We start from the raw sequence: 27,960 nt of genomic DNA on the forward strand, positions 1-27,960 counted from the left end.
GCAAAAACATCAAAGATAACGACATCAAAACCCCACCAAAATATATCTGGCTCCTTGTTAAAATCTCTCCTTGGTACAGTGGAGCTCTCTGTATGGCCATAACTGCCCTCCAGTCATTATTAAAGAGAGAGATGGGACCCGAGTGGAGGCATCAGCACGCATCACTTCTCCCCTGCTCCTAAAAGTTTACTCCAAGTCCTCCACCAGCTCCTAGAGGGCCTATTTACAGCACAGGCGGTGGATTGTATTGGCTGCACGCTAACGCTTCCAAACACTCCTTTGATTCCCCCCCCCCCTCCATTCCTCCACCTCTCCTCTCTTCTCGGGTTTTCACTGACCCCTGGACACAGGAGAGCTGTCTCGCTGCAGTGGGGGCCCGGGGCTGCTGACGAGAACTGCCGACCCTGCCAGGGAGAGATGGGACACATCTTGAAATACTCCTCCCATCCTTTCTAATAAAGGGCGAGAAACCTCTCTCCTCCTCCTTTCATTCCCAGTCTTTTTTTGGGATCCCTTCTTGTTCCTCTGCAGGCTGTCCCTTCGGACGGGATGAAAACAGGGTTAAAAACAAAGGAAGAAAATAAATATAAAAAAATGCTTCTTCTGCACAATTTAAACCCAAACGCAAAAGTTGCGAGGGTTCTGTAAACAGGCAGAAAAGCTGATGGCTAGATATCTCAGATAAAGAGAGAGCGAGAGAGAGGGAGAGAGAGAGAGCAGAGGGATGTAAAAACCAATAGGTTTTGTTCATTGGGAGTGGTGTTTTTTGATGAACAACAGCACACAGCATAGGGGGCACACAGCATTTTTTTTTTTGCCTGAGACAAACTGAGCATTCTGTTGTGACAGAACCTTCACATTTCAAAGTCTGTAGTGCATTGCACTACACAGCGCTCGGCACACCAAGGCATTTACACAAGCGTTTATTTATTCATGTTATTTTCTTTTTCCGTGCGGCTTGTACAAACTCGACCCCCGAATCCCCTCTGTGTTTCTGTTTATTTTCCATACTTTTTTTTTCTCAAAACGAGCAGTTTCGCTGAAATGCAATTTGTTTGCATGGTCGTCACTTGCGTTGTTCCCCGCTGCCGTAACTCGAATACTAAACGAGCGGAGCTCCGTTGAATAACGAATAACACCTCAGAGGCAGCAGACTCGTGGGTCAGAGCATATTTCTCCCAAGTTCACAGGACAGACATAAAAGATACGTGGTTTAGGCCATGGGAACGCATCATTGCGCGGGGGGGGTGGTTTCTATCTGATCACGTGGATAATATCCTCCCAGTTCAAAACAACACGCTTTTAGATCTGTGGTTTGTAGATGCACCCAAACCATGGACTTATATTAAACCTCGAGGGATGAAGTCTTGCCCTGGCTTTAGCTAGCTGAGGATAGGGACTTTTTCTTACTTAATGTCACTCAAGGCTTTCCATTATACCAGGATCCAGACCAGGATTTTTACTTACAAGTCTGTGACAAATTACATTGTAAGAGGAGCTGTGCAAATATCATTAAAGTCAACTGAACTGAATTGCTGAATTAAGGGGACAATATACAGTTATTTCAGTGAAAGCCCAGCAGACTCATGAAAGACTTAGAGAGACGGAGCTTTTCGCTGTCTCTGGCGACAGAGCTCTCAGTCCAAGGGGAAAAGCTCTTAGCCCAATCAGTGTGGTTAGAATACCTGAGCACATTTTGCAGTTGTAATCGTATCACAGACACATAGCATAATCACATTCCGTGCCTGACAACCAGTCATAATGAGGATGGGGGGAGTAGGCACGAACCGGTAGTGAGAAACCTCTCTTTGTTTCTCCTGTAGGGCTTTCTACCATACTCGCTCTCACTCACAAGAACATTCAGTGGCCATTGCTTCTTAAATGGTTTTGACCACCCAAGGACTTGCTACGCAAACAGAGCGCTTTGAATTACGCTGATTAGCATTGATATTTGATCCATATATACACTCCCGTTCAAAAGTCAGATTGATCAGAAACACAGTGTTGACATTGTTAATGTTGTAAATGACTGTTGTAGCTGGAACTGGCAGATCGTATATGGAATATCTACATTGGTGTACAGAGGCCCATTTTCAGCAACCATCACTCCTGTGTTCCAATGTCACATTGTGTTATCTAAAAAAAAAGGCTTTAAAAGACTTATTGATCATGAGAAAACCCTTTTGCAATTTGTGATTTTATGACTGACGAACAAACACCACGCGTACGAACCATTTATTGTTAGGACTTGAAAAAGGGTTCAAGTTCTGTGTACTTCCTGTCCGACTTTGGGAGTTTTAACCAATCATAAAGGTCACTTACGCTGACGAGCATCTGTGGGAAGGGCCCTCTGGAGTTTTCAGGCACGTTGATTGGCGGAATGACCCAGTCTCTCTTCTGTCTCCGCAGTACCTTGGAGCTCATCTCCCGTTGCCTGGGAAACATGATGACGGTGGGTGGGGCCTGGAACTCTGGTGATGCTTTGACCTCCTCTTCCTCCTTCCTCTCCCCTTCTTTCCCCTGTTCCACTCTGATCTGAAAGACACGACACAAAGGACAAAGATACAGTTTGAGCGGGCTGCTATGTGACGTGCGTACATGTGAGTGTGCACGTGTGTACGTAAGAGGAGGTCCCAAGAAACCGAAGCTAGCCCCAGACCTTGTTCTTTACACCTGGTTGTTAAAAACTCCCATAAAGAGTGGACACGTCTCTCCTAGGATTTACACCCCTATTCCCATTGCATGGCCAGGGATACTGTGAGAACTGTCTACCTGCAGGCTAGTGTTTTTATCCGGAATAAGACGGCTACAAGGAACCTCCATTCCATTATGTGTGAATATTCACTCATTAAAGTCTTGTTGCTAATGATGTCTTGATTGTAATCAGTGAGGTGGTTTTTGGTGGGGTGCAATCAAATGAGATGGACTACCAACAAAGTTTGAAATGCATTGGCAGAGCAACCAACTGCGGAGAAACACAATTACAAAGTCAATCCAGTGATTCATTTATTCAGCATTTGAATCAATGAAGAAATGCTGGGTGCATCTATATAACACATTTTTCCCCGGGTCAAATATTAAGTTAGATAAGCCGCTCGTTGTTTTCTTGTTTCAATAACAAATCAAGTATCCGACAAGCCCGTAAACAAACGGACATAATATGTCATGTCAACATTCATGTATATGTATGTATGTGTATGTACAGTGGGGCAAAAAAGTATTTAGTCAGCCACCAATTGTGCAAGTTCTCCCACTTAAAAAGATGAGAGAGGCCTGTAATTTTCATCATAGGTACACTTCAACTATGACAGACAAAATGAGAAGAAAAAAATCCAGAAAATCACATTGTAGGATTTTTTGTGAATTTATTTGCAAATTATGGTGGAAAATAAGTATTTGGTCACCTACAAACAAGCAAGATTTCTGGCTAGCTTCTTCTTTAAGAGGCTCCTCTGTCCTCCACTCATTACCTGTATTAATGGCACCTGTTTGAACTTGTTATCAGTATAAAAGACACCTGTCAAAAACCTCAAACAGTCACACTCCAAACTCCACTATGGCCAAGACCAAAGAGCTGTCAAAGGACACCAGAAACAAAATTGTAGACCTGCACCAGGCTGGGAAGACTGAATCTGCAATAGGTAAGCAGCTTGGTTTGAAGAAATCAACTGTGGGAGCAATTATTAGGAAATGGAAGACATACAAGACCACTGATAATCTCCCTCGATCTGGGGCTCCACACAAGATCTCACCCCGTGGGGTCAAAATGATCACAAGAACGGTGAGCAAAAATCCCAGAACCACACGGGGGGACCTAGTGAATGACCTGCAGAGAGCTGGGACCAAAGTAACAAAGCCTACCATCAGTTACACACTACGCCGCCAGGGACTCAAATCCTGCAGTGCCAGCCGTGTCCCCCTGCTTAAGCCAGTACATGTCCAGGCCCGTCTGAAGTTTGCTAGAGAGCATTTGGATGATCCAGAAGAAGATTGGGAGAATGTCATATGGTCAGATGAAACCAAAATATAACTTTTTTGGTAAAAACTCAACCCGTCGTGTTTGGAGGACAAAGAATGCTGAGTTGCATCCAAAGAACACCAGAGCTACTGTGAAGCATGGGGGTGGAAACATCATGCTTTGGGGCTGTTTTTCTGCAAAGGGACCAGGACGACCGATCCGTGTAAAGGAAAGAATGAATGGAGCCATGTATCGTGAGATTTTGAGTGAAAACCTCCTTCCATCAGCAAGGGCATTGAAGATGAAACGTGGCTGGGTCTTTCAGCATGACAATGATCCCAAACACACCGCCCGGGCAACGAAGGAGTGGCTTCCTAAGAAGCATTTCAAGGTCCTGGAGTGGCCCAGCCAGTCTCCAGATCTCAACCCAATAGAAAATCTTTGGAGGGAGTTGAAAGTCCGTGTTACCCCGCAACAGCCCCAAAACATCACTGCTCTAGAGGAGATCTGCATGGAGGAATGGGACAAAATACCAGCAACAGTGTGTGAAAACCTTGTGAAGACTTACAGAAAACGTTTGGCTTCTGTCATTGCCAACAAAGGGTATATAATAAAGTATTGAGATAAACTTTTGTTATTGACCAAATACTTATTTTCCACCATAATTTACAAATAAATTCATAAAAAGTCCTACAATGTGATTTTGCTTTTTTGCCCCACTGTATGTATGTATGTATGTATGTATGTGTATGTATGTGTATGTGTATGTATGTGTATGTATGTATGTGTATGTATGTATGTGTATATATGTGTATGTATGTATGTATGTATGTATCAAATCAAATGTTATTTGTCACATATATGTATGTATGTAAGTATGTGTATGCATGTGTGTGTATGCATGTATGTGTATGTATGTGTGTGTATGCATGTATGTGTATGTATGTGTATGTATGCATGTGTATGTATGTGGATGTATGTATGGGTATGTATGTATGTATGTATGTATCAAATCAAATGTTATTTGTCACATACACATGGTTAGCAGATGTTAATGCGAGTGTAGCGAAATGCTTGTGCTTCTAGTTCCGACAATGCAGTAATAACCAACAAGTAATATAGCTAACAATTCCAAAACTACTACCTTATAGACACAAGTGTGAGGGGATAAAGAATATGTACATAAAGATATCTGAATGAGTGATGGTACAGAGCGGCATAGGCAAGATACAGTAGATGGTATTGAGTGCAGTATATACATATGAGATGAGTATGTAAACAAAGTGGCATAGTTAAAGTGGCTAGTGATACATGTATTACATAAATATGCAGTAGATGATATAGAGTACAGTATATACATATGAGATTAATAATGTAGGGTATGTAAACATTATATAAGGTAGCATTGTTAAAAGTGGCTAGTGATATATTTTACATCATTTCCCATCAATTCCCATTATTAAAGTGGCTGGAGTTGAGTCAGTGTGTTGGCAGAAGCCACTCAATGTTAGTGGTGGCTGTTTAACAGTCTGATGGCCTTGAGATAGAAGCTGTTTTTCAGTCTCTCTGTCCCAGCTTTGATGCACCTGTACTGACCTCGCCTTCTGGATGATAGCGGGGTGAACAGGCAGTGGCTCGGGTGGTTGTTGTCCTTGATGATCTTTATGGCCTTCCTGTGACATCGGGTGGTGTAGGTGTCCTGGAGGGCAGGTAGTTTGTCCCCGGTGATGCGTTGTGCAGACCTCACTACCCTCTGGAGAGCCTCACGGTTGTGGGCGGAGCAGTTGCCGTACCAGGCGGTGATACAGCCCGACAGGATGCTCTCGATTGTGCATCTGTAGAAGTTTGTGAGTGCTTTTGGTGACAAGCCAAATTTCTTCAGCCTCCTGAGGTTGAAGAGGTGCTGCTGCGCCTTCTTCACGATGCTGTCTGTGTGGGTGGACCAATTCAGTTTGTCTGTGATGTGTACGCCGAGGAACTTAAAACTTACTACCCTCTCCACTGCTGTTCCATCAATGTGGATAGGGGGGTGTTCACTCTGCTGTTTCCTGAAGTCCACAATCATCTCCTTAGTTTTGTTGACGTTGAGTGTGAGGTTATTTTCCTGACACCACACTCCGAGGGCCCTCACCTCCTCCCTATAGGCCGTCTCGTCGTTGTTGGTAATCAAGCCTACCACTGTTGTGTCGTCCGCAAACTTGATGATTGAGTTGGAGGCGTGCGTAGCCACGCAGTCGTGGGTGAACAGGGAGTACAGGAGAGGGCTCAGAACGCACCCTTGTGGGGCCCCAGTGTTGAGGATCAGCGGGGTGGAAATGTTGTTGCCTACCCTCACCACCTGGGGGCGGCCCGTCAGGAAGTCCAGTACCCAGTTGCACACGAGCTTGGAGGGCACTATGGTGTTAAATGCAGAGCTGTAGTCGATGAACAGCATTCTCACATAGGTATTCCTCTTGTCCAGATGGGTTAGGGCAGTGTGCAGTGTGGTTGAGATTGCATCGTCTGTGGACCTATTTGGGCGGTAAGCAAATTGGAGTGGGTCTAGGGTGTCAGGTAGGGTGGAGGTGATATGGTCCTTGACTAGTCTCTCAAAGCACTTCATGATGACGGAAGTGAGCGCTACGGGCGGTAGTCGTTTAGCTCAGTTACCGTAGCTTTCTTGGGAACAGGAACAATGGTGGCCCTCTTGAAGCATGTGGGAACAGCAGACTGGGATAAGGATTGATTGAATATGTCCGTAAACACACCAGCCAGCTGGTCTGCGCATGCTCTGAGGGCGCGGCTAGGGATGCCATCTGGGCCTGCAGCCTTGCGAGGGTTAACACGTTTAAATGTTTTACTCACCTCGGCTGCAGTGAAGGAGAGTCCGCATGTTTTGGTTGCGGGCCATGTTAGTGGCACTGTATTGTCCTCAAAGCGGGCAAAAAAGTTATTTAGTCTGCCTGGGAGCAAGACATCCTGGTCCGTGACGGGGCTGGTTTTCTTTTTGTAATCCGTGATTGACTGTAGACCCTTTCACATACCTCTTGTGTCTGAGCCGTTGAATTGCGATTCTACTTTGTCTCTATACTGACGCTTAGCTTGTTTGATTGCCTTGCGGAGGGAATAGCTACACTGTTTGTATTCGGTCATGTTTCCGGTCACCTTGCCCTGATTAAAAGCAGTGGTTCCCGCTTTCAGTTTCACGTGAATGCTGCCATCAATCCACGGTTTCTGGTTTGGGAATGTTTTAATCATTGCTATGTGAACGACATCTTCAACGCACGTTCGAATGAACTCGCTCACCGAATCAGCGTATTCGTCAATGTTGTTGTCTGACGCAATACGAAACATATCCCAGTCATGTGATGGAAGCAGTCTTGGAGTGTGGAATCAGATTGGTCGGACCAGCGTTGAACAGATCTCAGCGCGGGAGCTTCTTGTTTTAGTTTCTGTCTGTAGGCAGGGATCAACAAAATGGAGTCGTGGTCAGCTTTTCCGAAAGGAGAGCGGGGCAGGGCCTTATATGCGTCGCGGAAGTTAGAACAGCAATGATCCAAGGTTTTTCCAGCCCTGGTTGCGCAATCGATATGCTGATAAAATTTAGGGAGTCTTGTTTTCAGATTAGCCTTGTTAAAATCCCCAGCTACAATGAATGCAGCCTCCGGATAAATGGATTCCAGTTTGCAAAGAGTCAAATAAAGTTCGTTCAGAGCCATCGATGTGTCTGCTTGGGGGGGAATATATACAGCTGTGATAATAATCGAAGAGAATTCCCTTGGTAGATAATGCGGTTGACATTTGATTGTGAGGAATTCTAAAATCAGGTGAACAGAAGGACTTGAGTTCCTGTATGTTGTTATGATCACACCACGTCACGTTAACCATGAAGCATACGCCCCCGCCCCTCTTCTTACCAGAAAGATGTTTGTTTCTGTCTGCGCGATGCGTGGAGAAACCAGCTGGCTGCACCGACTCCGATAGTGTCTCTCCAGTGAGCCATGTTTCCGTGAAGCAAAGAACGTTACAGTCTCTGATGTCCCTTTGGAATGCTACCCTTGCTCGGATTTCATCAACCTTGTTGTCAAGAGACTGGACATTGGCGAGAAGAATGCCAGGGAGTGGTGCACGATGTGCCCGTCTCCGGAGTCTGACCAGAAGACCGCTCCGTTTCCCCCTTTTACGAAGTCGTTTTTTTGGGTCGCCGGCTGGGATCCATTCCGTTGTCCTGGGTGAAAGGCAGAACACAGGATCCGCTTCGCGAAAGTCATATTCTTGGTCGTACTGATGGTGAGTTGACGCTGCTCTTATGTTCAGTAGTTCTTCTCGACTGTATGTAATGAAACCTAAGATGACCTGGGGTACCAATGTAAGAAATAACACGTATGTATGTATGTGTATGTATGTGTATGTGTATGTATGTATGTGTATGTATGTGTATGTATGTGTGTATGTATGTATGTGTATGTATGTATGTGTATGTATGTGTATGTATGTATGTGTATGTATGTGTATGTATGTATGTGTATGCATGTATGTATGTATGTATGTGTATGTATGTGTATGTATGTATGTGTATGTATGTGTATGTATGTATGTGTATGTATGTATGTGTATGTATGTGTATGTATGTATATGTATGTATGTGTATGTATGTATGTGTATGTATGTATGTATGTATGTATGTATGTATGTATGTGTATGTATGTATGTGTATGTATATGTATGTGTATGTATGTGTATGTATGTATGTGTATGTATGTATGTGTATGTATGTATGTATGTGTATGTATGTATGTATGTATGTGTATGTATGTATGTGTATGTATGTGTGTGTATGTATGTATGTGTATGTATGTATGTATGTGTATGTATGTATGTGTATGTATGTATGTGTATGTATGTGTATGTATGTATGTGTATGTATGTGTATGTATGTGTATGTGTATGTATGTATGTGTATGTATGTGTATGTATGTATGCGTATGTGTATGTATGTATGTGTATGTATGTGTATGTATGTGTATGTATGTATGTGTGTGTATGTATGTGTATCTGTTGCCTGCTGTATGACTAAAAGCAGACATGTAGATTCTCAGTGTCGTGTCCTGTATGGTCCGAGCTCCACATGAATAATACAAAGTTTGAATCAGTCCAGCATCTCCAGGCTCTGCTAGTAGGAACACACTGTATCCTGCATCCCCAGTGGCTATGGGAACTCTGGTATTAACATGGAGAAATCATGTTAGATTTGACATGCAGTATCTCTGGGCTTCAGTGTAACCTCCGGGTTATAATACACAAGTCCGGAGTTCAGCAAGTTCAGTCAGAATTGTCCTCCAACCACATCCCAACCACATCCCACATCCCTCAGCCCTCTAGCTCCTCCCCTCTCAATCTCGCATTCTATAACCCTCCTTTCACCCCCCCCCCTCCATCTCTCTCTCCTCCCTATTGTTTTCGCCCTCTCTCCCTCTTATTGTTTTCCCCCTCTCTCCTCCCTCCTCCTTATTGTTTTCCCCCTCTCTCCTCCTTATTGTTTCCCCCCTCTCTCCTCCTTATTGTTTTCCCCCTCTCTCCTCCTTATTGTTTTCCCCCTCTCTCCTCCTTATTGTTTTCCCCCTCTCTCCTCCTTATTGTTTTCCCCCTCTCTCCTCCTTATTGTTTTCCCCCTCTCCCCTCCTTATTGTTTCCCCCCTCTCTCCTCCTTATTGTTTCCCCCCTCTCTCCTCCTTATTGTTTTCCCCCCTCTCTCCTCCTTATTGTTTTCCCCCCTCTCTCCTCCTTATTGTTTTCCCCCTCTCTCCTCCTTATTGTTTTCCCCCTCTCTCCTCCTTATTGTTTTCCCCCTCTCTCCTCCTTATTGTTTTCCCCATCACCTCCTCCTTATTGTTTTCCCCCCTCTCTCCTCCTTATTGTTTTCCCCCCTCTCTCCTCCTTATTGTTTTCCCCCTCTCTCCTCCTTATTGTTTTCCCCCTCTCTCCTCCTTATTGTTTTCCCCCTCTCTCCTCCCTTTTGGCTGATCCTGACAGCTTGGCGTGGTAATAGCAATTCATCAGAAGCTGCGGAGTGCTATGCTAATAGGTAGATGGAGCGTGAGACGGGTTAAGCGTGCCAGAGGGCGAGGACGATGCAGTGCTAACGCTCTATCCCAGGTGTCCCTTAGATTTCCACCAGGTCTCCCCAAGTCATCTGCTCTCATGTTGCTTATTGTTCCAATGGCAGGGAGGCGAATGAGAGACATTTCCAGCTAAACGGGTGAGAGCAGTGGCACAAGGTAAGATAAGCGTATTGTGTGTGTGTGTGTGCGTGCGCGTGTGCATGTGAGAACAAACTCCGCTCCTCGTATAAGAGAGACAGGTCCAATCACCATATATTTACATATAAAAAGCCTTGTGTTTTAATACCGGTTCCAATATTTCATTTTACCTTCCCTCCCCTCTCTAACATCCCTCTCTCTCCCCCCTCTCTCTAATGTGTGGCCTTGCGGTTTCGGTAGTTAAAATGCAAGGGGAAACCCAGGAACTACGCAGGAACAGGGAACAACAGCGGAAGAATAAAAGAAGGTTCTCTTGGCACACTGAAAGTTGAGAGCTCTGGCGCACCGCAAGCTGTTTATTCTAATTACCGCCCCGTGGAACTTTCCACACAGTCTATAACCCTCCCGTCATGTATAACCCGCTGCCAGGTTGCCTCCGAAGCTGGGCTGTACCTGCCAGTGGAAACAATGCTTTCAGATTGAATTCATTAGATGGACGTACATGAGAAGGCTTTTCAAGCTGCATTAAAGGAAGCCTGTCTGTTGGAGAGGTTGGCATGTAAACGTTGGGAGGGTGTGAGGGAAGGAAGGAAGGAAGGAAGGAAGGGAGGGAGGGAGGGCGGAAGGAAGGAAGGAAGGAAGGAAGGAAGGAAGGAAGGAAGGAAGGAAGGAAGGAAGGAAGGAAGGAAGGAAGGAAGGAAGGAAGGAAGGAAGGAAGGAAGGAAGGAAGGAGAGGGGCAATGCCCATGGGTGAATGTGCCGTTTTCAGTTTCTTCAATCAAGCTCCACATTTCAAACATCAGATATGGCACAGAACAAGGGGGGTTGGGGGGCATGGGATAGACAAGTGGAAAGGAGTGGGAAGAGGGGAGAAGAATGGAGAAGAGGGGAGAAGAGAGTGAGAAGAGAGTGAGAAGAGGGGAGAAGAGAGGGAGAAGAGAGGAGAAGAGAGGCAGAAGAGAGGAGAAGAGAGGGAGAAGAGAGGAGAAGAGGGGAGAAGAAGGGAGAAGAGAGGAGAAGAGAGGGAGAAGAGAGGAGAAGAGGGGAGAAGAAGGGAGAAGAGAGGAGAAGAGAGGGAGAAGAGAGGAGAAGAAGGGAGAAGAGAGGAGAAGAGAGGGAGAAGAAGGGAGAAGAGAGGGAGAAGAGGGGAGAAGAAGGGAGAAGAGAGGGAGAAGAGAGGGAGAAGAGGGGAGAAGAGAGGGAGAAGAGAGGGAGAAGAGAGGGAGAAGAGGGGAGAAGAAGGGAGAAGAGGGGAGAAGAGAGGGAGAAGAGAGGAGAAGAGGGGAGAATAAGGGAGAAGAGAGGGAGAAGTCAGGGAGAAGAGGGGAGAAGAGGGGAGAAGAGAGGGAGAAGAGGGGAGAAGAGGGGAGAAGAGAGTGAGAAGGTTAAGGGCTAACATGATGGAGGGAGAGAGGGTAGAGACATGTTTGGGCTCTGTCATTTGCTTGTCAAATCTAATTTGTCAAATTTTGAGTTTAGAACGTTTGATGTTTCCAATATTGTCCAAACTTATTGGAGTTGTGAATGTGGCAGTCGATCTTAAAGTCCATGCTTCCCTTGGTGACTCATAGATTTCAGCTCAAATGATTACCATGTCCTGTATACAGGGGAATGAATGAGGGTAGTGGGTGCACTTCATCTCTCTGCCACTAGGGGAGCTGCAGCTCCTCATACAGACAGCTCTGTCTTTGCTTTTCTAAATCCTCATGATCCAGAAATCATCTAATCCAACCATTCTTCTCCTCTCCTGTGCCAGGCACAGTCTACCCTTCCAAACACCCATGTAACATGTTCTCATCATGTGCCATCATGTGCCATGTTGCCTGAACCAGATCCCCATGGTGTATGTTCAGGGGGACACCTCTCTCTCCCCCCAGCACCCAGTGCCAAGTCAAACACGAGTGTGTTCTCCAGCTACGGTACATGGATCCAAACTAGATTAGTCAGACGGAGAGGGGCGACAGATGTACGCTGGGCTCTGGACAAATGTCTTCTATTTCTCATCGGGAGGAGGGCTTAGTGTGCCTGATTGCAGGGGCTGGCTCCCCCAGTTCAGAGTGCCACGGTGGGGGGGACTAGGGAGGGGAGGGAGGAGGGGTTCCGGGGGTCTTAGGGGTTGGATGGGGGAGGGAGACAGGGAGTCGAGGAGAGTAGAGATAGTGGTGGTGGTGGGTGGGGGTATATTGAGAAGCAGAGGTGACCTCCCTGTCTAAATAAGTTATGCTCCAAATCCTTTAATCTGCAGATCCTAACAGGTACATGTGGACCACTGGTGAGTAAGGGGCACAGAGAGAGAAGTGAGAGGCAGAGAGCGCAGGAGAGATAGAAAGAGAGCAAGAGCGAGAGAGGGAGAGATGAGCTGTGGCCCATTGTTGCCTAAGGGACTCTGGCCAAGCTGTTCTCCAGCTGTGGTAGTGTACTGGAATTCTGGCCGCAGCCTGCCTGACACACATTGATAACTCAGAAATAACACAGACGACTATGTGAACGAACACACATGCACACACACAGGCAGACAACACAGAGACAGTGGACGACTAGATAGAATTGTGTTAGATTGTCAAATATCGAACAAGGGGCAAACTCAAGATTTCACCATTATTCCTATAGCTTGGAGGCTAACATCATCACACAGCTAAAAGGACTGCCATTGTCTGGTTGCACTGGTCTAAGCATTAAATAACTGAATGTAGAATTATATATACTGTGTGTGTGTATATATATATATATATATATATATGTATTAGTGGGTTGATCAGCTTTAATACTGCAGATAGATTGTAGCTTCCATCAATGTAATTGTCTGCATGATTTCCAATCCCCCATATTTGGGTGGTAAATATACAGTTGAAGTGGGAAGTTTACATACACTTAGATTGGAGTCATTAAAACTTGTTTTTCAACCACTCCACAAATTCCTTGTTAACAAACTATAGTTTTGGCAAGTCGGTTGGGACATCTACTTTGTGCATGACACAAGTCATTTTTCCAACAATTTTTCACAGTTTGGATTATTTCACTTATAAATCACTGTATCACAATTCTAGTGGGTCAGAAGTTTACATACACTAAGTTGACTGTGCCTTTAAACAGCTTGGAAAAATTCCAGAAAATAACGTCATGGCTTTAGAAGCTTCTGATAGGCTAATTGACATCATTTGAGTCTATTGGATGTGTACCTGTGGATGTATTTCAAGGCCTACCTTCAAACTCAGTGCCTGAGTTATACATGACATCATGTGGAAATCAAAAGAAATCAGCCAAGACCTCTGAAAAGAAGTTGTAGACCTCCACAAGTCTGGTTCATCCTTGGGAGCAATTTCCAAATGCCTGAAGGTTCCACGTTCATCTGTACAAACAATAGTACGCAAGTATAAACACCATGGGACCACGCAGCCGTCATACCTCTCAGGAAGGAGATGCATTCTGTCTCCTAGAGATTAACGTACTTTGGTGCGAAAAGTGCGAATCAATCCTAGAACAACAGCAAAGGACCTTGTGAAGATGCTGGAGGAAACGGGTAAAAAAGTATCAATATCCACAGTAAAACAAGTCCTATATCGACATAACCTGAAAGGCTGCTCAGCAAGGAAGAAGCCATTGCTCCAAAACCGCCATAAAAAAGCCAGACTACGGTTTGCAACTGCACATGGGGACAAATATCGTACTTTTGGGAGAAATGTCCTCTGGTCTGATGAAACAAAAATAGAACTGTTTGGCCATAATGACCATCGTTATGTTTGGAGGAAAAAGGGGGAGGCTTGTAAGCCGAAGAACACCATCCCAACCGTGAAACATGGGGGTGGCAGCATCAAGTTGTGGGGGTGCTTTGCTGCAGGGGGGACTGGTGCACTTCACAAAATAGACGGCATCACGAGGAATTCAAATTATGTGGATATATTGAAGCAAAATCTCAAGTCATCAGTCAGGAAGTTAAAGCTTGGTTGAAAATGCGTCTTCCAAATGGACAATGATCCCAAACATGCTTCCAAAGTTGTGGCAAAATGGCTTAAGGACAACAAAGTCAAGGTATTGGAGTGGCCATCACAAAGCCCCGACCTCAATCCTATAGAACATTTTTGGGCAGAACTGAAAAAACGTGTGCGAGCAAGGAGGCCTACAATCCTGACTCAGTTACACCAGCTCTGTCAGGAGGAATGGGCCAAAATTCACCCAACTTATTGTGAGAAGCTTGTGGAAGGCTACCCAAAACATTTGACCAAAGTTAAACAATTTAAAGGCAATGTTACCAAATACTAATTGAGTGTATGTGAACTTCTGACCCACTGGGAATGTGATGAAAGAAATAAACCTCAAATAAACCCAAATCCTTCTCTCTACTATTATTCTGACATTTCACATTCTTAAAATAAAGGTGATGATCCTAACTGACCTAAGACAGGGAATTTTTACTCTGATTAAATGTCAGGAATTGTGAAAAACTGAGTTTAAATGTATTTGTCTAAGGTGTATGTAAACCTACGACTTAAACTGTATACATTTTTATAATTTTCCCCTAACCTTACCACCCTTTCTGTAATTGGACTAAACTAACAGACAACAACACTTAGAATGTTAAATTAACAGTGTACCACTACGATCCCAGACAACAAGACCATGGAGACCACAATGTTCAACTCACTGTTTATTAAGTGTTAACACAGAAATGCCAGCTCTCCTCTGCAGAAAATGAAACAACACTCCCTCCATCCACTGTTGGAACAGAAGAATGGCAGAGGAGGAGAGGAAGAGAGCCGAGCCAGACGTAGACTCAGTTTCCGAACAGCAGCTTAATAGAGTCAACAGACTTTCAACATACGTTCTTCCTTTCTCTAGCCCACACGCACACAGAGACAAGACACACAGAGAAAAGACACACAGACACACAAAGAGACACACGCATGCACGCACGCACATTAACACACACGCAGGAACTGACGCCTGCGCGCACATACGCACACACTCTATCCACAACCAGAAGTGTACACTAAAACACACACTTAATATTCACATGATCCTACATAATCCCTTTAGCACAGAAACAAACACACATTCTCTCTCACACGTACACACACACACACACTGTGTGAACAGGAGTCAGTGAGTGTGAAATGGAAGCGGCGCCCAGCTCCGGTGCCACCAGAAACCAGCCAGCTGGCTCCTATCCCGGCCTTCCCCTACCCTCCCGAGCCTCCGCTCGCACCCCGGCCGGTACACTTTGATATCAGTCAGCCCCTGGCAAAACACACATCTGGATGTTATTACTCCACAGAGCAGAGCACCACAAAAAGCCATTTTCACATTGTGTTCGTGCGTCCTTGTTGTTTTCTATGTCTGTATCGCAATTTGTATTACTACAGCTGTAGTAGAATGGTCTGACCCAACTCCATTCTCCTCCCTCTTCCGTATCGGACTTCATAAGCATGAATGTGTCATAGACAAACAATGGAGTAGTTGCTTCGGGTCTAAGACCTGCTCTTTGGTTCGACTGGCTATCGCTGCCGCAAAGTCCGTGAACCCAGTGGGATTTGGGTGTGACGCTGCCTGAGTTCCATGAGCACTCGCACACACACTTGGCTTCACACACACTCCCTTGGACCCAACACACTCTCCTCACATAGTACTGCAGCCATGGTGTGACTCCATCTTGGCTGCCCACAGTAAGAGGTTCTCTTGGTGGATCATTTTGATGGCAGAGAACTGAGTGGCACATGGTCTGTTCTGGACAGGGAGAATTTTGGCTGATCCTGTGATCCCTATCTAAGCAATGTCAGAGTGCCCTGGCCACCCCTACCACTCTCGGCTCCAGTAGGACATTTAGTACCAGGTGGCAGGGAGACATGAGAATCACTGCACTGATTAAATGCTGATTAGATGCTGGAATGGATCATTGGGGTTCAGGGAGAGAGATGGAACGGGCCAATGACGAGTCTTAGACTCAAAGTCTTAGCTCAAAGCTACAGTAGAGTCACTCTAACTTTGTTAATATATGCTGTTTCCTACCATCCTAACCTTCCACTCCTTGAATAGCCTTCTATTCTAACCTAAAGGGTTGAGATGAAGGCCATGCCAAGCCCTCATGAACCCAGTGCCCTGGTGAAAGTCCAGGATGACTATGTGTGACAGTCTCTGTATAGGCAGCAGAGTGAAATCAGTTGTGGGTATTTTTATCCTCCTTCCGGGGCTGTATGCTACCCTCAGTAAATAAATCATAGGACTACTAATATAGGTCTACTCAGTCTCCCGCCCGGGATGCCAGGTTTGAGACACCATTATAGTTCATTCCTGGGTTGCCAGGTTTGAGACACTCAGTGTATTCCTGGATTCAGACACTATTATAGGACTACTCAGTTCATTCCTGGGTTGCCAGGTTTGAGCTACTATTACGGGGGGCTGGGATAAGATTTATTTTTATTTTTAAAACTGGACAAAACACACATCACGACAAGAGAGACACCCCAACACTACATAAGGAGGGACCTAAGACAACAACGCAACATGGCAGCAATACAACATGGTAGCAGCACAAACATGGTACAAACATTGTCAGGCACGGAAAACAAGCACGAAGGGCAAAAAGGTAGAGACAGCAATAAATCCCGGCAACGTGTCAGTAAGAGTGTCCATGATTGTCCAGTTTGAGTGTTTTGTTTGTAGCTCCTTCCAGTCGCTAGCTGCAGCGAACTGAAAAGAGGAGCGACCCAGGGATGTGTGCGCTTCGGGGACCTTTAACAGAATGCGAATGACAGAATGGGTGCTGTATGTGTGGGAAAGAGGTTCGCAGTTGGGAGGGAGGCCTAAGAGTGTTTTATAAATAAGCATCAACCCATGGGTCTTGTGTCGGGTATACAGAGATGGCCAGTTTACAGAGGAGTATAGATTGCAGCAATATGTCCTATAAGGAGCATTGGTGGCAAATCTGATGGCCCAATGGTAAAGAACATCTAGCCGCTGGAAAGCACCACTTACCTGCCGATCTATAAGTTACATCTCCGTGATCTAGCATGGGTAGGATGGTCATCTAAATCAGGGTTAGTTTGGCAGCTGGGGTGAAAGAGGAGAGATTACGAGAGAGGAAACCAAGTCTAGATTTAACGTAAGCCTGCAGCTATGATATGGGCTGAGAGAAGGACAGTGTACCGTCTAGCCATACTCCCAAGTACACAAAGAAACTTTGTTGTAGTGCGTTTAACACAAACTCCCGGGAGGGGCCAGCTGAGTATAAAACTAGGGGGTATAAGTCTTAACAATGTATCACACAAGTCCCTTGACCCAGGAACACAGTCATCCCTGGCACCCAAGATATTCTTTCCAGAAGAGATTCAATCCCACAATGCATGGCACCACTCCTACCTGTGTCCCCCCGACCTCTTTTACAGACTAACTGAGACCAAGTGTGAGTGCTGTCCGACATTAAGGCTGTAAGTGATCACTCCGTCTCTGCTGGAATTGATCTGGGTGGCTGGATGCCTTCTATCGGCACAGCCCCCATAAAAGTAGTGTGCGTTGTCGTTACTGAACGTGGTTTAACATTAGCAGCACTGCTGCCTTCTTCTAGGCGGGCACTGACGATCACATGAGATGAGGCGACGTAGTCAGAGCTCTGCTGTCTACCTGGTCTTTAGCACTGTCAGGGAAAGCCAGGCATTTGGCAACCGGGGACAGGGAGGGACAGACAGACGGGCGAACGGACGGATGTTTTCCAATAACAGCTTACGGGTGAGTACAGTACTCCTCCCCTTTGAGAGTGTGATGATCATACCACTCAGTTGTTAGTTGCTATCCAGACCCCAGCAGAAGATAAGGGAGTAAGGGAGATCACACTGAGCTGATCGCTGACTGAAACCTGAGGATGGAAGTTGGTGGTTTTCTAGGTAGGGTTCTAGAGTACTTTGGGGAGATACGCTTCAAAGGTGTGCGAGAGTGGGTGTGTAGGTGTGACGTGAGTATGCACTTACGTGCAGGTGTGTGTGTGTGTGTAGGTGTGACGTGAGTATGCACTTACGTGCAGGTGTGTGTGTGTGTGTAGGTGTGACGTGAGTATGCAATTACGTGCAGGTGTGTGTGTGTGACGTGAGTATGCAGTTACGTGCAGGTGTGTGTGTGCGTGTGACGTGAGTATGCACTTACGTGCAGGTGTGTGTATGAACAGAATGATATTCTTACCTGATTGCCCGGCGGTGAGGGTGTGGGTTGCCCCATCAGGGCCAGTTTGACCGTTGTCTCCCACACGTGTGTGTGTGGACCGCTGGCAGTGACCGTGAACTGGACCGGTCCGCTCAGGCCTGCCACCTCTCTCTGGGTATAGATGGACCCATCGGTCCCAACGCTGAACCTGGCGTCACCGCTCTGAAAGACCACCCCCTCGTTCTCCATACAGTCATCAAACCACACTAGAGAGAGAGAGAGAGAGAGAGAGAGAGAGAGAGAGAGAGAGAGAGAGAGAGAGAGAGAGAGAGAGAGAGAGAGAGAGAGATATGTAATTCATGCATAGTTACGACTGGATAATACTACCAATACATGTTAATACTACCAATACATGTTAATACTACCAATACATGGTAATACTACCAATACATGTTAATACTACCAATACATGGTAATACTACCAATACATGTTAATACTACCAATACATGGTAATACTATCAATACATGTTAATACTACCAATACATGGTAATACTACCAATACATGGTAATACTACCAATACATGTTAATACTACCAATACATGTTAATACTACCAATACATGGTTCACATTATCATACGTGAATGACCATGGTGGTGGATACGGTTCGTATTCCATTGAAAGGTTATGAATACAGCAGTGTGGTATTTTGCACTTGAGCTGTTTGATGTTGTCTCTTCACGCCTGCATACATCATCTGCCTGCCGGTCTCTCTGTGGACTTCTACCCGGAAATGATGTTTGGAGAAATATCCCTGATAATGTCACAACCTTTCTAAAGGAACAGGGTCGAAATAAAGGAGAGAATGAGATGGGCTTTGTGTTGCCGTCTCAACGTCTCTGTCGGAGAGAGGAGAATAAGCTAGTATACTGTAAAGCGCATTCGCACTTATAGAACATATAGCATCTGGTCAAAACCCAAAAGCTTGAATACAACTATATAAGTACATTCAGAAGAAAGATATCTGAGAAAGGAGAATAGGCAATTATAGCTATAGCATACTATACAACAGAGACTTAAAGAATCAGAACACAGACAGACATACTGTACAAATAAAGACCAAGATACAAAAATTACAATTTAATGGGCAGGCCTATAAGGTCTTGGGCAAAGCACCACGCATACAAGGCAAATAAGCACTCTCACGCACCCATTCTCTTCATTACAAATACAACACAGTAGTCAGAGAATGTGATATAAAATGACCCGGATCACCAAGTCCTGTTCAGATCCATGTTAACCCTGCAAAATGTGTATTTAGCCTCAGTATAGGCCGCACAAGTGATGTTTTAGAGGTCGACACAATTCTACAACCCTCTCATTTGAAATTGTACACAAAATTAGCACACAAAAAATGTGCGATAACTTAGGTTTGGTTTTGCTCACATTCACTTCCTGGTTTTACAACCATCTTTGAATGGGTGTTTAAAGAAAGATGTGAGTCCGACAATGAAAACCACATGACCATTTTAGTAAATGGCATTGGTTGATGATAAATTATGCCAAACAAAATGAATATCTTTAATTTAAGGTCGGTTGTCAAAATTAGGTCCACTGCCCAGTTCAGCTGTCTGTTAAAGAGTTAATGATAAATATATAGAGAGAGCGAGAGAGAGAGAGAGAGAGAGAGAGAGAGAGAGGTGTCTATATCCAGTTTCACTAATTACACACAATCATTAAACAGAGGCAGTGGAACAGCCTATTAGAAAGAAGCAGAGATTGAATGAAACTCGAAACCCAACCCTGAGTCTGAACCTCCCGTCTCCATGGCTGACTGAACACACTATTGACTTCGACCACAGGCTAATACGCAGCAAATCAGCATGAAATTGAGAAAATGTCCTTATCCTTCACATCCCTGAGAAACTAAACAACGGGTGGAAGGGAGGCGGCGAAATTCAGTTACCCCACAAACACGACGTAGATATCAAGTCAAGCAAAGGCCATAAAGGAAACGTGTGTGTGTGTGTGTGTGTGTACAATGCTGTGTTTATGTCCCTAAGTTGTGTGGTCCTTGTACTCAGGCCCTATTGAGGACAATATTTTATTATGGTGTGTTATTATCTCCTATTATGGGTCCATTATTCTGTGTCCACACACGTTCCAACCAGCTACAGACCACTGGAAGAGCCAGACTGTTGTCTTCTGTCTTCAGCCCAACACAAACAGACCCACGCCACCCCACCAATCTCCAGGCTCAGGGGCTAGGGCAATTAGCTTCTCTCTCTCTCTCTCTGTCTCACTCTGTCTTCTTTTCCGTCCCAGGGATTACCTTGTCTAGACACCATCTCGAGTGAGAGGAACCTTGGGGCTGAAGGATAGAACTCACCAGAGTCTGTTCCCGTTGATGTATCTGGTGAAACGTCATTAAAAACGTTCTCTCGGAAACTAAACCCAGACAGAATGAGCCAACACCACTCAGTCATTTCCTGGTAACAGGTGTTGTCTAAGGACAGGCGTCCCAGTCCAGCCTGGGGTATTAGGGGAACTGAGTTTTGTGTTTTGTGATACAACAGAAGAGTCCCCGGTCCCCGTTCACCACAAACATCAATATACATTATCGCAAACACATTTATCAACACTCTCCTTCTCTGTCTTTTTCTCTCTTTGGCTCTCGCTCTGTGCCTTCCTCTCCCTCCCTCTACCTCTCTCCCTGCCGTCTCTTTTTCCCCTTTCTCTCCCTGTCCTCTCTCTCTTCTCTCTCTGCCCTCTCTATCTTTCGCCTCTCTCTCTCTCTCTGTTCTCTCTGCAGGACAAACAAACGCTATAGTTGGCAAACAAGCGCTGAAACAGTTTTGGAAGGCAGCCTGATTATATTAGCAAAGAGGAAGTCACATTCAAATTCCAAAATGCTTTATTGTAATGACAAGTGCTCATGTAACGCTGCAGCAGTCAAATATGTGCATATAATGAGCAGCAGGTGGTCTTTCTCGCTCTCTCTCTCCCCCTCCTCCCTCTCTCTCTCTCTCTCCACCTCCCTCTCTCTCTCCACCTCCCTCTCTCTCCACCTCCCTCTCTCTCTCTCTCTCTCTCTCCACCTCCCTCTCTCTCTCCACCTCTCTCTCTCTCTCTCTCCACCTCCCTCCCTCTCTCTCTCCCCCTCCCTCCCTCTCTCTCTCTCTCTCTCTCTCTCTCCACCTCCCTCTCTCTCTCCACCTCTCTTTCTCTCTCTCCCTCTCTCTCTCTCCCCCTCCTCTCTCTCCACCTCCCTCTCTCTCTCCCTCTCTCTCTCCGCCTCCCTCCCTCCCTCCCTTTCTCTCTCTCTCTCTCTCTCTCTCTCCCCCTCCTCTCTCTCCCCCTCCTCTCTCTCCACCTCCCTCTCTCTCTCCCTCTCTCTCTCTCTCTCTCTCCCCCTCTCTCTCTCTCTCTCTCTCTCTCTCTCTCTCTCTCTCTCTCTCCCTCTCTCTCTCTCTCTGGGCACAGAGCCAGTGGTGCAGAAGTCCCCTACAGAAGAAGCTCAGAGAAAGGACGGGAGAGGAAAGGATATCTTCAAGCTTCTCAAACTGATAGCCTTGCATGTGTGTGTGCGAGTGTGTGTGTGTGTGGGGGGGGGGGGGGGGGGGGGGGGGGGGGGGGGGGGGGGCTTTTGGTGGAGTGCTTCGGGAACTAACTGAGACGTGCTAATAGGCAGGTGTGTATAATGCATTTGCCTGGTGTACCCCCCAACCCCAACACCCCCCCACCACCACCACCACCACCACACTACTCATAGTTCACCTTCACAGCCCATTAAGATCCCTATATCCACACATTTGATACATTCCCTGTCTTTCAACGCCAGATGCCTGAATAACAAAGGAAAGACAAAGCTCTCTTCCCCCCCACTCTCCCTTCTGGTATTCTGGACAGGCATGTGGGGGACCACCTCTGTACTGGCTGATGGGTAGGGTTATATTTTGGTTGTACCTCTGTCATGGGCTTTGCTTGAGTTGAGAGTTGTTTTCTTCATGAGATTATTCATAGTGCATCTCTGTGTGTTCATACAGACACAACAGGACCAAAGGAGAGCTGCATAAGGAAGTGTGTGCTGGATGTGTCAAAACCAAAACAAGCACCCCTTTTGCTCGCCAAAATCTCCCTCCCTTTGTCTCTGTGTGGAGCCCTTCACCTCTCTCTATCTCCATCACAAATGGAGGCAACCTCATTTGTTCCTCTGTTTCTCTCTCTTCAGTTGTCTCTCTATGTATTACATATGTATTATGTATGTGTGTGTGTGTGTGTGTGTGTGTGTGTGTGTGTGTGTGTGTGTGTGTGAGAGAGTGTGTGTGTGTGTGTGTGCGCGCGCGTGTGTGTACAGTTGAAGTCAGATGTTTACATACACCTTAGCCAAATACATTTAAACTCAGTTTTTCACAATTCCTGACATTTAATCCTAGTAAAAATTCCCTGTCTTAGGTCAGTTAGGATCACCACTTTATTTTAAGAATGGCAAATGTCAGAATAATAGTAGAGAGAATTATTTATTTCAGCATTTCTTTCTTTCATCACATTCCCAGTGGGTCAGAAGTTTACATACACTCAAATGGTATTTGGTAACATTGCCTTTAAATTGTTTAACTTGGGTCAAACGTTTCGGGTAGCCTTCTACAAGCTTCCCACAGTAAGTTGGGTGGATTTTGGCCCTTTCCTCCTGAAAGAGCTGGTGTAACCGAGTTAAGTTTGAAGGCCTCCTTGCTAGCACACACTTTTCAGTTCTGCCCACAAATTTTCTATGGGATTGAGGTCAGAGCTTTGTGATGGGCACTCCAATACCTTAACTTTGTTGTCCTTAAGCCATTTTGCCACAATTTTGGAAGTATGCGTGGGGTCATTGTCCATTTGGAAGACACATTTGCGACCAAGCTGTCACCACCACCGCGACCAATCCTGACTGATGACTTGAGATGTTGCTTCAATATATCCACATAATTTTCCTGCCTCATGATGCCATCTATTTTGTGAAGTGTAACAGTCCCTCCTGCAGCAAAGCACCCCCACAACTTGATGCTGCCACCCCCGTGCTTCACGGTTGGGATGGTGTTCTTCGGCTTGCAAGCCTCCCCTTTTTCCTCCAAACATTACGTCATTATGGCCAAACAGTTATATTTTTGTTTCATCAGACCAGAGGAAATTTCTCCCAAAAGTACGATCTTTGTCTCCATGTGCAGCTGCAAATCGTAGTCTGGCTTTTTATGGCGGTTTCAGAGCAGTGGCTTCTTCCTTGCTGAGCGGCGTTTCAGGTTATGTCGATATTGGACTCGTTTTACTGTGGATATAGATACTTTGTACCCGTTTCCTCCAGCATCTTCACAAGGTATTTTGCTGTTGTTCTAGGATTGATTCACACTTTTCGCACCAAAGTTCATTCATCTCTAGGAGACAGAACGCGTCTCCTTCCTGAGCGGTATGATGGCTGCGTGGTCCCATGGTGTTTATACTTGCGTACTATTGTTTGTACAGATGAACGTGGTACCTTCAGGCATTTGGAAATTGCTCTCAAGGATGAACCAGACTCGTGGAGGTCTTGGCTGATTTCTTTTGATTTTCCCATGATGTCAAGCAAAGAGGCACTGAGTTTGAAGGTAGGCCTTGAAATACATCCACGGGTACACCTCCAATAGACTCAAATTATGTCAATTAGCCTATCAGAAGCTTCTAAAGCCATGACATCATTTTATGACATTTTCCAAGCTGTTTAAAGGCACAGTCAACTTAGTGTATGTAAACTTCTGACCCACTGGAATTGTGATACAGTGAATTATAAGTGAAAGTGCCACTTGCTATAGACCACCTTCTGCCCCCGGCTGTGCTCTTGACACCATATGCAAATTGATTGCCACCCATTTATCTTCAGAGCTCGTGCTCCTAGGTGACCTAAACTGGGACATGCTTAACACCCCGGCCATCCTACAATCTAAGCTTGATGCTCTCAATCTCACACAAATTATCAATGAACCCACCAGGTACAAACCAAAATCTATACACATGGGCACCCTCATAGATATCATCCTAACCAACCTGCCCTCCAAATACACCTCTGCTGTCTTCAACCAGGATCTCAGCAATCACTGCCTCATTGCCTGCATCCGTAATGGGTCTGTGGTCAGGCGACCACCCCTCATCACTGTCAAACGCTCCCTAAAACACTTCAGCGAGCAGGCCTTTCTAATCGACCTGGCCCGGGTATCCTGGAATGATATTGACCTCATTCCGTCAGTAGAGGACGTCTGGTTGTTCTTTAAAAGTGCTTTCCTCACCTCCTTAAATAAGCATGCTCCATTCAAAAAATGTAGAACCAGGAACAGATATAGCCTTGGTTCACTCCAGACCTGACTGACCTTGACCAGCACAAAACATCCTGTGGCGTACTGCATTAGCATCGCATAGCCCCAACTTTTCAGGGAAGTTAGGAACCAATATACACAGGCAGTTAGGAAAGCAAAAGCAAGCTTTTTCAAACAGAAATTTGCATCCTGTAACCCTAACTCCAAAAAGTTCTGGGACGCTGTAAAGTCCATGGAGAATAAGAGCACCTCCTCCCAGCTGCACACTGCACTGAGGCTAGGAAACACTGTCACCACCAATAAAGCAACGATAATTGAACATTTCAATAAGCATTTTTCTACGACTGGCCATGCTTTCCACCTGGCTACCCCGACACCGGTCAACAACCCTGTACCCCTCACTGCAACTTGCCCAAGCCTCCCCATTTATCCTTCACCCAAATCCAGATAGCTGATGTTCTGAAAGAGCTGCAAAATCTGGACCCCTACAAATCAGCAGGGCTAGACAATCTGGACCTTTTCTTCCTAAAATTATCAGCCAAAATTGTTGCAACCCCTATTACTAGCTTGTTCAACCTCTTTTTCGTAGCGTCTGAGATCCCCAAAGATTGGAAAGCTGCCGCAGTCATCCCCCTCTTCAAAGGGGGAGACACTCTAGACCCAAACTGCTACAGACCTATATCTATCTTACCTGCCTTTCTAAGGTCTTCGAAAGCCAAGTTAACAAACAGAGCACAGACCATTTCGAATCCCACCGTACCTTCTCCGCTATGCAATCTGGTTTCCGAGCTGGTCACGGGTGCACCTCAGCCACGCTCAAGGTCCTAAACGATATCATAACTGCCATCGATAAGAGACAATACTGTGCAGCTGTATTCATCGACCTGGACAAGGCTTTCGACTCTGTCAATCACCATATTCTTATTGGCAGACTCAACAGCCTTGGTTTCTCAAATGACTGCCTAGCCTGGTTCACCAACTACTTCTCAGACAGAGTTCAGTGTTTCAAATCAGAGGGCCTGTTGTCCGGACCTCTGGCAGGCTCTATGGGGGTGCCACAGGGTTCAATCCTCGGGCCGACTCTTTTCTCTGTATACATCAATAATGTCGCTCTTGCTGTTGGTGATTCTCTGATCCACCTCTACGCAGACGACACCATTCTGTATACTTCTGGTCCTTCTTTGGACACTGTGTTAACTAACCTCCAGACGAGCTTCAATGCCATTACAACTCTCCTTCCGTGGCCTCCAACTGTTCTTAAATGCAACCAAAACTAAATGCATGCTCTTCCACCGATCGCTGCTCACACCTACCCACCCACCCAGCATCACTACTCTGGATGGTTCTGACTTAGAATATGTGGACAAATACCTAGGTGTCTGGTTAGACTGTAAATTCTCTTTCCAGACTCACATTAAGCATCTCTGACTTAGAATATGTGGACAAATACCTAGGTGTCTGGTTAGACTGTAAACTCTCCTTCCAGACTCACATTAAGCATCTCCAATCCAAAATGAAACAAAGCATCCTTCACTCATGCTGCCAAACATACCCTAGTAAAAGGTACTATCCTACCAATTCTTGACTTCGTGATGTCATTTACAAAATAGCCTCCAACACTCAGCAAATTGGATGCAGTCTAACACAGTGCCATCCGTTTTGTCACCAAAGCCCCATATACTACCCACCACTGCGACCTGTATGCTCTCGTTGGCTGGCCCTCGCTTCATATCCGTCGCCAAACCCACTGGCTCCAGGTCATCTATAAGTCATTGCTAGGTAAAACCCCATAGCAGCACCCACCCGCAGCAAGCGCTCCAGCAGGTATATTTCACTGGTCACCCCCAAAGCCAATTCCTCCATCGGCCGCCTTTCCTTCTAGTTCTCTGCTGCCAATGACTGGAGCGAACTGCAAAAATCACTGAAGCTGGAGACTCATATCTCCCTCACTAGCTTTAAACACAAGCTGTCAGAGCAGCTCACAGATCACTGCACCTGTACATAGCCCATCTGTAAACAGCCCATCCAACTACCTCATCACCATATTGTTATTTATTTTGCTCCTTTGCACCCCAGTACCGTTACTTGCACACTCATCTTCTGCACATCTATCACTCCAGTGATTAATTTTCCATACTGTAATACTTTTGCCACTATGGCCTATTTATTGCCTCACCCCCCTTATCCTACCTCATTTGCACACACTGTATATAGACTTTCTCTATTGTATTATTGACTGTATGTTTGTTTATTCCATGTGTAACTCTGTGTTGTTGATTGTGTCGCACTGCTTTGCTTTATCTTGGCCAGGTCGCAGTTGTAAATGAGAACTTGTTCTCAACTGGCCTACCAGGTGAAATAAAGGTGAAATAAAAATATGTATACAAATAATCTGTCTGTAAACAATTGTTGGAAAAATGACTCGTGTCATGCACAAAGTAATGTCCTAACCGACTTGCCAAAACTATAGTTTGTGAACAAGAAATGTGTGGAGTGGTTGAAAAACAAGTTTTAATGACTCCAACCTAAGTGTATGTAAACTTCCAACTTCAACTGTATGTGTGTGTATTTGTCTAGACAAAAGCGGCTAACAAACAGTCTAAATGAGTGACATGCCAAGTATCCAATTGGAATACCCCAGAGGTACCTAGAGACTCCTATTGCTGGACCAATCAGAAACACAACGACACTGCCAGTTGCAGTTCTTTGTCATCATCCCCCCCCCCCCCCCCCCCCCCCCCCCAGTACACAGCACACACACACACACAAGAATACAAACAAAACTCCAAAGAGTGCCACTTCTTAACGGTTCGGGAGGTTCGATAGCAGAATGAGATAGATTATAAAAATAAGCTCACAACAGCGACACTGAGGAACAATGATCCACTTCACTGCTGCACGTAAACAAACCCTCTAAAGCAGGATGGTGTTCTGCATTGATCTGACAAATAGGACCGCACCCCCCACAGTGCCAAAGCTGCAAGCGCTCAATCGCTACCACCGCTAACCCAGAGAGCAGTCATGGCAATAAACTGCTACGGCTATGGCTACAGCGACGCAACAAATGTTCCATCCCCAGGGTTGAATCCCTTTTATTTTCCCTCCATCGATATTCCTTTGGAGAGAATAAAAGGGGAAGGACATGCTGGGCAGGTAAGGACAATGTGTGAAGGAATCGGGTCTCTCTCTCTCTCTCTCTCTCTCTCTCACTCACTCACACACACACACACTCTTTCTTCCTCTTGTTTTCCCAGGGTTTGAGGACAGGCTTAATTAGGGAAAAGTCTGTTAAGGACTCCTTATTGCTGCAATG

At 45.6% G+C, this 27,960-nt stretch overlaps 1 protein-coding gene across 2 annotated transcripts in view; it reads right to left on the reverse strand.

Moving 5' to 3' along the window:
* The window catches only part of LOC110532012 (cadherin-4), a 388,116-nt gene that overhangs the window by 91,180 nt on the left and 268,976 nt on the right, over window positions 1–27,960 (reverse strand). For both annotated transcript variants that reach the window (XM_021615593.2, XM_036987924.1), the window contains 2 exons: window positions 18,364–18,590; window positions 2,323–2,535 (listed from right to left, as the gene is read on the reverse strand). In XM_021615593.2, coding sequence (XP_021471268.2) covers window positions 2,323–2,535; window positions 18,364–18,590 — 440 coding nt within the window. The remainder of the gene's footprint in view (window positions 1–2,322; window positions 2,536–18,363; window positions 18,591–27,960) is intronic.

Source organism: Oncorhynchus mykiss, chromosome 9, assembly GCF_013265735.2.
Source record: "Oncorhynchus mykiss isolate Arlee chromosome 9, USDA_OmykA_1.1, whole genome shotgun sequence".
NCBI classification, from domain to species: domain Eukaryota; kingdom Metazoa; phylum Chordata; class Actinopteri; order Salmoniformes; family Salmonidae; genus Oncorhynchus; species Oncorhynchus mykiss.